At 39.3% G+C, this 10,814-nt stretch overlaps 1 protein-coding gene across 1 annotated transcript in view; it reads right to left on the reverse strand.

Annotated features, from left to right (window-relative positions):
- Nucleotides 1-6,494, reverse strand: part of pofut1 (protein O-fucosyltransferase 1) — a 49,780-nt gene extending 43,286 nt beyond the window's left edge. The window contains exons 1-4 of the mRNA XM_079677035.1: nt 6,333-6,494; nt 5,736-5,857; nt 4,707-4,889; nt 3,623-3,735 (exon numbers count right to left, since the gene is read on the reverse strand). Coding sequence (XP_079533161.1) covers nt 3,623-3,735; nt 4,707-4,889; nt 5,736-5,857; nt 6,333-6,471 — 557 coding nt within the window. The 5' untranslated portion in view covers nt 6,472-6,494. The remainder of the gene's footprint in view (nt 1-3,622; nt 3,736-4,706; nt 4,890-5,735; nt 5,858-6,332) is intronic.
- Nucleotides 6,495-10,814: the final 4,320 nt, after the last annotated feature.

Genomic DNA, 10,814 nt, shown 5'->3' on the forward strand with positions numbered 1-10,814 from the left:
AGTAACATGATGCAACATACACATTAATGCAGCAGCAATATTAATAGAGAAAAATCAGACTTAATAGTAAAACACTGCAAGGGAACATTGTATTGCACCAGGAGCCATCTTGGGACTTTTACTGCGACAACGTTGACTTGCCAACTGAGCCGGCCCGGCTAAAATAACTGGATGGCCTACCTGCCTGTCAGCCTTCCATCTGTGCACAAACTTATCTTGTGCCCTCATTGGTCATGTGCGCTTTCGTGTTTGTTGGAGGAGGGGCTCTGTAAGGAAGTGGCAGATTTTTTTTCGGCTATGTATTTTCAAATTCTAGCGCACTCGAGTGGGTTTCTCCAAAATTACCTACCCCACCTTTAAGTTTGCCATGAGGCTATGTTACTTCCCTTAAGAGCTAGCTGTCTTATCAAACCACAGTTAGCAGCTAACGTTTTTCTGCAGTTTGTGTTTCCACTGAAAAACATGATGTAGTTATTTATGGGTAAGTAACTAAACGTTATCTTACAAGTAGAGACAGTTAAGTTGTGTTTAAAATCGTCAACGTAATGCACGTTAAAGGTTTTGTGTTGAACATGAAGTTAGCTTCACTGTAGCTCACCAACATAAGCACATAAGCTGTACTTTATGTGGCAGCTCGCTTAATACAAAGAGGGGTTTTGTGCTTCATTGCTACACTAAACGACGAAAGCTGTTTTGTTCGGAGCCTTCGTGTAACATCGGAAGCGAGCATGGAAAGTTGTAATAAATCACGATTTATAAATACAGCCGGCATATTGTCATGAATGACAAATGATTTCCCATTAATAATAGTATATATTATCGTAATAAGAACAGTATTGTCCTTCATTTCGTAAGCTCTTTAAGCACTTTGGTTTATTGACCTTTTTTATTGTAAAGATCATTATGGTTCATTTATTCTATTCTGAGTAAAATGACCTTCTATTGGGAGTAAAATTACCTTCTAGTTGGAGTAAAACTACTTTCTACTTGGAGTAAAATGATATTCGATTGGGAGTAAAATTACCTTCTATTGGGAGTAAAATGACCTTCTAGTTGGAGTAAAATGACCTTCTATTGGGAGTAAAATGACCTTCTAGTTGGAGTAAAATGACCTATTATGAGTAAAATGGCAGTAGAGTTGTTTTTAATATACGCTATATAGAGCAGTGCTTTTCAAAGTATTGTCCGCGGACCACTGGTGGTTCGTGAGCGCCCCCTAGTGGTCCGTGAGTATATTGGAAACATTTCATTTTGGAAATACATTTATTTATTTAAGTTTTCCGCACTCTCTCGGGAATATCTCCGTAATGGAGCGAGCTTAAGTTTTTTATTTTGATTGCATGATATAGCCCAGCGCAACACCTTCATCAAACATGTTGCCACTTGTCTGTACCATCTTCAGGCGATTTTTTAATCTGTTCTAGAAAAACAATGTGTTTTTGGATATTTGTGGAGTTAGGTGGTCCGCGAGTGTTTTTTTATTGGTTAAGTGGTCCTTGGTATGAAAAACTTTGAGAAACACTGACATAGAGTAAATAACCATTCAGCAGAGTCAAATCTAAGTACATAATAGAGTAAAATGAACTCTAAAAATACAACTCTGAAAAAAGAGTACATTTTATTCTATATATGTTAGGACCAAATGTAATATTTTTAGAGTAACATTTTCTTCAATTTGAGTCAATTTTACTCAGAGAAATTTACTGTGGTATACAATTGTGGTGAAGGCATCTGAGTTTGATGTATTTGATCCGAAATGACGCATCTACTGAGTACTGAGTACCGCCGTACCGGTACTCAGTAAGAAGTAACGGTACCAGATGGGTAAGTCCCATCCCGGTGAGCCCAATTCAAGCTCTGCTTTCAGCGCGACACGTTAGTGGCAAGTTCAGACCCAACGGGTAATAAAGGATTATGACGGAAATGTTACGATCCTGTCTGTCATTTTGACAGACAGCGAAAAATTCTAACGCCACCTCTGTGGGACAGAGAGATATGCTTTGGCCATGGGTGACAGCAGTGGGTAAAACTGTGCATTGTCTCTCCACCACTTCAAAAACAATAGTGTTTGCCAAGAAGGCAAGGCTTATTGACAGGGCGAGATATAAATATACTGTTGGTACTGGTCAATGTCTCTAGGTATGTACATGTAGCCCTGCAAATATGATGTCCTTTTGTGTTATCTGTTGTTTTATGTTGATGTTGTAACCTACTTGCCGCCATGTTGGACAGGTCTCCCTTGAAAAAGAGATTGATGATCTCAATGGGACCATTTGGTTAAATAAAGGTTTAATTTTTTTTTAGGAATAATTATAAATGAATTAACCATGTAATATCGCGGTAGATTTTGTCAGTCTCACGACGGTATTGAGACGTTTATTTATGGCGATACCGCAATATCCGGTATATCGTTACATCCCTAATGTTTGTATGAGATATTTATCCACAGTCAGTGTTTTACCTACAGCAAATGGTGGAGTTTGTAGAAACAATCCGGTACAGCAGCAAAACAGATTTTAGCTACTAAAAAAGCCAACAGTGTAAATTTACGCTATATTCAGAATAGTTTTACAGCTCAAACAGTATTTCCACCTTTCAGAGGCACAGTTTTTGCTAGTCTACCACTGCCTCATTCAACACCAACGTCACACATTAACACAAACAAACTGACTGATGGAGGCAGAGGTAGGCCAGCAAGCTTCTTCTTCTATGAATTAGAATGATGTTTTTTGTCCAGGTTGCTTTGAAGAGAGCTGGGATAACGGCTTTGGCTCCTTGTCAGAAAGGGCTGTCTGACTGTGAGGTAAAGTGATGAAAATATTCTAAATATAGCATTTTTGGGGGGGGGTCTTAAATAGATGTAGGCAGCTGACCGGTTTACTGATATTTATATAAATATTTGTATTCAATTTTTTTAAATAGACAATTTACTTTCACTTCTTAAGCTTATATTGATTTTTTTTTAATATATATCATATTTTATCATATTCTATTCTAAAATGTTGCAAAACTGCTGTGATTGGCTGTTTTCGTCTCCAATCATATCTTCGATCTGAGGGTGTTTTAGGTTTCCATCAGGCTGTTGACGTTCTTAGTATACATCCATTGGTTGGTTTTGTGGCACATTTGTAACGCTGTGCCACACGTAACAGTTATTTTAAAGATGCTGTCCCTGGCTGGCTTGCTAGCTCGTTGGTAACGTAACTGATTTCTTGATTGTATCTGGCGCTGAGTTGCCATTCTTTTGTGAGCTCTTTTTGTTCGTGAACCACTTCCTGATATCCATTTTTGCAGATAAATATACATGATAACAGCCAAACTAACCTAGCCTGAGTAAGCCTGCTGTGCCGTATCTCACTTGAAAAAATCCACACTTAAAAGAAATCCACACACGAAAGACCGGTCTCGCGCGCAGACTTTCATTCAGAATTTCCTAGCAAAATAGAAAATGATATTATACTAATCTTTCAACATAGTTTAATACAAAAATAAATATTAGGACAAAGCCCTACAAATAACAACAATAAACATAATAATAAAAAAATTAAAATGTTAAAACTCCCATGACGCCGGGTCTGGTCATCTGTAATAATCCTAAACAGGTCTACAGTAGTGTACTCACTTCTTAATCCACTGAAGATGGTGGTGGGCACTGAAGGAAATACCACCGAACAACACAGACTGGTCAAACTCCACACCCAGGTTGTCCCAGAATGGACCAAACGGGTTCCCATCCTGGAAATCAATCAGAACCATTGGCCCACATCAGAGCAAAGACAGTGTAACAGCAGCAACATGATTCTGAGCGTGTTCCCATGAGCCACCAGGGGGCAGCATTTCACCCTCACATCAATACTGACACAGGCTCAGGCTCTGTAGCACCTTCTCTCAAATGAGGCTCATTTTATTCATTCTTTAATTTAACTTGGAAAGACATTGAGGGTGAGACTTAATTTAGAATAAAGTTAAACCAAGAAGCTAAAATACAGATAACAAGTAGATTAGCTAAAAAGCAAATTATGACAAATATTTGGAACCATAACAATAAAATAAAGCATTTTAACATTCTTCTTATGACCAGCTTTATGGAGATGCTGATTTCATTTTCCAGCAGGACTTGTCCCCTGCCCACACTGCCAAAAGCACCAATACCTGGTTTAATGACCATGGAATTACTGTACTTGATTGGCCAGCAAAGTGGCCTGAGCTGAACCTTAATAGGGTATTGTCAAGGGGAAGACAACACCCTACAACAACGCAGACGAGCTGAAGGCCGCTATCGAAGCACCCTGGGCTCCGTCACACCTCAGCAGAGCCACAGGCGGATGCAGTAATTCATGCTAAAGGAGGCCAAACCAAGTACTGAGTGCATAAACATGAGCGAACTTTTCAGAAGGCCGACATTTCTGTATTAAAAATACGTTTTTTCATTGCTTTTATGTAATATTCAAATTTTCGGAGAAACTGAATTTGGGGTTTTCTTTGGCTGTAAGCCTTAATCATAAAGATTGAAACAAATACACGCTAGAAATAATTCACTTTGTGTGAAATTCATATGATATATGAGTTTCACCTTTTAAATAGAATTACTGAAATTAATGAACTTTTCCACATCATTCAAATTTATTGAGATGCACCTGTAATCAGATAAATATACTTCTCCTTAGATACCTGATACTGGTGGATCACACACTGACTCCTCTCACCTTCATGGGGCAGGATTTTTTGTCTACACTCCTCTGGGCAGCAGTCTCAAAGCAGTAGGCTTTTCTCTGTCCGGAGGGCCAGTGTTTGGGGGCCAGGTTCTCCATGAAGGCCTCCAGACTGAGCACACGGTGGTAGGCCGACAGGGCCTCCAGCTGGAAGAACTCACTGTAGGGAACATGGACCTGGAGAGAACACAACGGAATGAAGCAGCATAGGGTCATTCAGCTATAAATAATAAGGTGGTCATATTCCAATGCTTTGTTATTGTCAAAATGGTAAGACCAGAGCCAACAGTCTCCATTCAATTTGGCATTCATTCATGAAAAGTAGCCATGTGTCGTTTTATATACAATTGAGAAGCCAAAACATTAAGAAGCATCGATAAATTGGTGACAGGTAATACTGGGTCCAGTAAGGATTCCCATCCCTTTATCTATTTTCAGTGTACAGTTAAGTGTGCAACAACTTTAAATGATATCTACTTGAAATGCCCACTTATGTATTAGCACATAATACATTACGGTACACTATCATGACTGTATATCCAATACATCAGAATCAGAATTCTTTATTTGTCCCACAGAGGGGACATTTACATATTTACAGCAAAAGTATAGAGAGAGACAAAAAATAAAACACTATAAGATGAAAGGCATTCACATAATATTTAATGTTTACAATTTAAAGAAGCACACATTCAGGTAGGAACCTGAATGTGTAAGTAAGTAGTAAGTAAGTAAGTATGTGCCAGTAAGTAGCAGCAGCAGTATTCATGAAATAAGTCAATTGTAGCATGAAGAAAGTATTGTAATAGCAGCTAGTTAACAATAGTAAAATGACATATTGCACATAGCTACATACAGATTCTAAATCAGACACCCAATTGATCCTATCTGTGTCCTCATGTTATTTTTTTATTCTGATTATTCTGAATTGGCTGCTTAAACACTCAGATGTCCCTTTGAAAGCTCTCTCTCTGATAAATGCTGTGTGTCTGTCAGTGTGTGCTGCTCTCTGCCTGTACTCACATTGTTGTACGGGGGTGTGTGGTGGCGGTACACTATCCAGGGAGGGACTGCCAGGGTTCGGTTCAACATCTTGGCAAAGGCCAGAGATCCCAGGAAGTGATCTGCCTGGTTTCCAAAGCGACCTAAACAATAACAGTGGGCACTTTATGCTCTCAGCATCAACAGTAAGCTTTATACCTCTTCTTCAGAAAGTGGACACCTGACTGACTGGAGGGGACGTTGTGCTTCTATTATTTCTGTATGCACCTGTGCTTTCTGGATTTTATTATTTGAAGACTCTGAAAGCTATGTTGTTGGTACTCATTAAAAAAAGAAATAAACTCCACTCAGTTAGCTGCTAACTTTCTTACACCACAGATTAGAATGACATCTAAATATATGCTTCTTTTGTTATTCTGATATTGAAACATTAGAACATCTTTGCTTTTCTTGCACTGTATATCCCCCCAGGTCGTGCGACATGTGTCTGCATCATGAGCCCCCACAGACCTCCACTGTAAACTAATGGACGTCTAAAGTCTGGGCTTCGCTAGCTCTACTGTTTTCATGCAACATGAATTTAAAATATAAAAGTATCAGCTGCAAAAAGTGAGTTACCCATGCACGGGCAGTACAACACGTAGCCATTCTCATCCCAATTCAATTCTTCGGCAAAAGTCCGACACGTTTGGAGAAGAAATGCTAAAAGTAGAGACGTTAGTGTAAGAGAATTGAAAGTCTGCTGATTGACCGCCATTATTGTGCATGATACATCCCAGAATGCACTGGCTGTCAGTCGGCTTCTTTCTTCTTCTGCCGCTTTAGTGAGGATTTCAATTGCACAACACGTTTACCGACACCTAGTGTTCTGGAGGGGGTAAAGCACAAAGAATATACACAGAACCGCTGGGATAATGGGTGCACAGAAAACAATAGGTTTATTTTCAAAATATTTTATTTTCAAAATATTTAATAAATGTTCTTGTTCAACACAAAATTCCCACAGTTGGGCCGAAGTATACAACAATAGGTTTAAATTGATAATGGTTAAAAAAAAAATTGGGAAATAAACATAACAATAGCAACAATATAGATATTATTCAACGGTTTTAAGATAAAGATATAAACTATTGCTCCTCGGATTCCTTTTTAGCATTAAACATTTTTTGTTTGATTGTACATATATATGTTTATCATTTTAAAAAGCATAAAGAATGTAAGAGAAAGTTAGAACATTGCACAAGAGAGGTAAGAAGCCAACACATTTTTATGCAGCGATAACGAAACGAAAATGATGACAAGATTGAATAAACCATTGGTTTCCCAACCTTTTTACACCAAGTACCACCTGAGAAAATAGTTGGCTCTCCAAGTACCACCAAAATGACCAATGTTAAAATACAGTCTATGTACAGTTCATGCAGGACTCGGAGGCAAATGTATTCACAATAACATTATTTATTGTCAGCAACAGCTATTGTACAAAGGGCAGTCTCTCTCTCTCTCTGTCTCTCTCTCTCTCTCTCTCTCTCTCTCTCACTCATCACTCAATCACACACCACAAGTGAGAACATAAAGAACAACATAATAACTTATTCTTACACAACAAATGACAACGGTACAGTACTTCAATCATACACACACACACACTCAATTAAATGCAATAGCTTTATTAGCATGACCATAGTGACATATATTGCCAAAGCTCTGTATACACAAATACACACAAATAAACAAATAAACAGTTATAAACAAACTGCTAAGAATTTGGTGTATCAGCTCAGTTTGATTCCCTCAGACTGTGGCAGGCAGAGACAAACTGTCCTGCAACAATGCAGCTTTCTTTATATTCCCCGAGTAGTATTTTACACACACACACACACACACACACACACACACACACACACACGCACACACGCGTGCGCACACACGCACGCACACACGCACGCACACACACACACATACACACACACACACACACACACACACACACACACACACACACACACACACACACACACACACACACACAGCAAGTGAGAACAGAACCAAATGATAAAAAATGACAACTGTACAGTACTTTATAGAGAGGAAAAGTCCCTCCCCTTCCGGGAGCCTCCGAGGGACCCCGGAAGCGGAAAATTATACATTGAAGTCAATGGAGAGAGAAAAGTTATCTTTTGATCCCGTTTGAATTGTGCCACGAATGACACATATGATGTTTGTCAATCTTAAACAATCATTTCCATGTAAAAAAAAAGTCACAGTTTCTCGTAAAACTGTTGAAATATAAGACTATGAAAAATATGCAACTAGAAAGACTACAAATCCCAAATGCATTCTGGGTCGCGTAAGTGATGTCATAGGCGATAATGCTCCAAGACTGGTTGCGAGGCTTGATCTGATCCGTCGGACAAACATTTGGAGCAGGGCAGGTGGCAACACTGGACTGTGACTGGATGAGAGATGGCAGAGGGAAGTGACGGGGCAGGAAGCGAGTTAGGAGACATGGAAGGAGTAGGCGGGAGTTATGGAAATGGAGAATGGGATATAGTGAGGAGGAATAAACGTAAAAAGCAAGGAAATACTAATTCGGATGAGAGTAATAGTGAGGGTGAAAGGAGAGAAAGAGTAGTCGGAAATAGGCAACAGGAGTTCATGGTGGTTGTGAAACTTGCGAAAGAGGGAGCTTCGTTTGGCGAGTGGAACCCTATACGGTTAACTAAATCGATCAGTAAAGAAATCGGGGAGGTAATGAGTGCCAAAGTATTGAGGAATGGATCAATGTTGATCAAATGTAGGGATAGAGAGCAACAGGGGAGGGCAATAAAGATGAGTACCGTGGAGGGTAAGAAAGTGGAGTGTTCACTGTTTAGTGGTAAAAAGCTAGTCAGGGGAGTGGTGACAGGAATCCCCGTCAGAATTACAGCGGATGATGTGAAAGAGAATATAACAAATGCAAAAATAAGTGATGTCAAACGCATGAAAGCAAACCGCAATGGGGTTAAAGAAGATAGTCTTTCGGTTCTGATCACCTTTGATGAGAAAACGCTTCCGGAAAAAATACTTATTGGATATATGTGTTATTATGTGAGACCGTATGTTCCACCACCAATAAGATGTTTTAAATGTCAGAGATTTGGACATGTGGCGGCAGTGTGCAGAGGGAAACAAAGGTGTGGCAGATGTGGTGGAGATCATGAATACGGCAAATGTGAAGAAGGGGTAAAGCTGAAATGTTGCAATTGCGGAGGGGAGCATAGTTCAGCGTACCGTGGATGTGAGGTTAGCAAGAAAGCAGAAGAGGTGCAGCGAGTCAGGGTGACGCAGGGAGTAAGCTATGCAGAGGCAGCAAAGACAGTTTCAGGAGGAACGCAGGTTACAATGGAAAACAAGAATAAGAGCAAAGAAACAGAAAAAGTCCACAACTGTGTTAAGTTGAAGGAGGACACTCTGATAGTGAGTAAAACAGAGTTTGTATTGTTTATGACAGAGATTATCAACTGTTCAGCGCAGACTAAAAGCCGGAATGAAAGAATACAAATAATTGTCAGATCAGCTGAAAAGTACCTTGATGTGAAAGGGATGCAGTGGGAAAGTGTGAAAGATATACTAAATGATGACGTCCAACAATCTCAGACATGCAGTGGATCAACTTGATGGTGTTAGTTGTACTGCAGTGGAATGCCAGAAGTTTAATTGCAAATGGACAAGAGTTTAAAAAATATAATGACAATCTGGGAGAGAAACCTAATGTAATTTTTATTCAGGAAACATGGCTGAAACCACAACTGGATTTTATTGTGAAGAGATATACTGCAGTTAGAAGAGATAGGGACTCTGGCAGAGGGGGAGGAGTTGCAACATTCATACAGAGTGGTGTAAGTTACAAAGTTTTGCATGTAAGTATAGATCATGAAGCAATAGTTATAAGGGTATGGAATGATAGAGGACCTATAGATATAGTAAATTATTATAATCCGTGTGGGAAATTAGATCAAAGTATATTAGAGGATGTTGGGGGTTTACTGCAAGGAAAAGTCATATGGTGTGGGGATTTTAATTCACATAACTCACTATGGGGTAGCCGTAGCACAGATGCAAATGGTGCAGTAGTTGAGGAATTTATAGATGACCACGGGCTAGTGTGTATTAACACTGGGGAAGGAACACGATATAATTGTTCAAAAAATATATATAAACAGTCCTCGATCTGACATTTGTGTCTAGTGATATAGCAGGTATAAGTACATGGAGTGTGGTAAAGCATACTACAGTGGGCAGTGATCATTATCCTATAATGACTAAAGCTGGGACCAACATACGTTTTGAAAAGCAGAAGAAAATTCCTAGATGGAAATTGGGAAAGGCTAATTGGGATGCTTTCCAAGTTGTAAGTACAAATAGATGTAAAACACTTCAAGAGGAAAATGATGATGATATAAATAAATTGAATGAGGAGCTCGTTAAGGTTATCATACATTCAGCTAAAGAAACAATTCCGGAAGTTGAAGGAGTTAGGCGCACCAAGAGTGTACCCTGGTGGAATGGTGAATGTAACAAATCCATTAAAGACAGAAATAAAGCATTCAGACAACTCAAACAACTCCATTCTCAGGAAGCTTTGAATCAGTATAAAAGGGCCCAGGCTATAGTAAGGAGGACGATACGAACGCAAAAACACACTTTTTGGAGGCAATATTGCAATAGTATTGGAAGAGAAGTACAGCTTGCAGATGTTTGGGGCATGATTAGGAGAATGGGGGGAGTTCGAAGGAATTATGAGTTGCCAGTTTTGAGCAGAGGGGACATAATATCTGTCAAACTTAGGAAAGGCGGAACTTCTAGCTCAGACATTTAAGAAAGTTCATAGTTCAGATAACCTTACAGAGGAAGCCAGGCAGTGCAGAGATAATACATTAATGGAAAACCCGAGAATATTGGATAGAGTAGAATTGTTAGGGGGATCAGGTGGATCTGCATTTTAGTATGTTTGAGTTGAGGAAAGCAATTATTAGTGCTCGTCAAACCACTCCTGGGAAAGATGGTGTTTGCTATAAAATGTTGGAATATATGACGGATAACTCTCTAGTCTTTGTG

The sequence above is a fragment of the Notothenia rossii genome (genome assembly GCF_949606895.1).
Source record: "Notothenia rossii genome assembly, chromosome: 4".
Classification (NCBI taxonomy): Eukaryota; Metazoa; Chordata; class Actinopteri; order Perciformes; family Nototheniidae; genus Notothenia; species Notothenia rossii.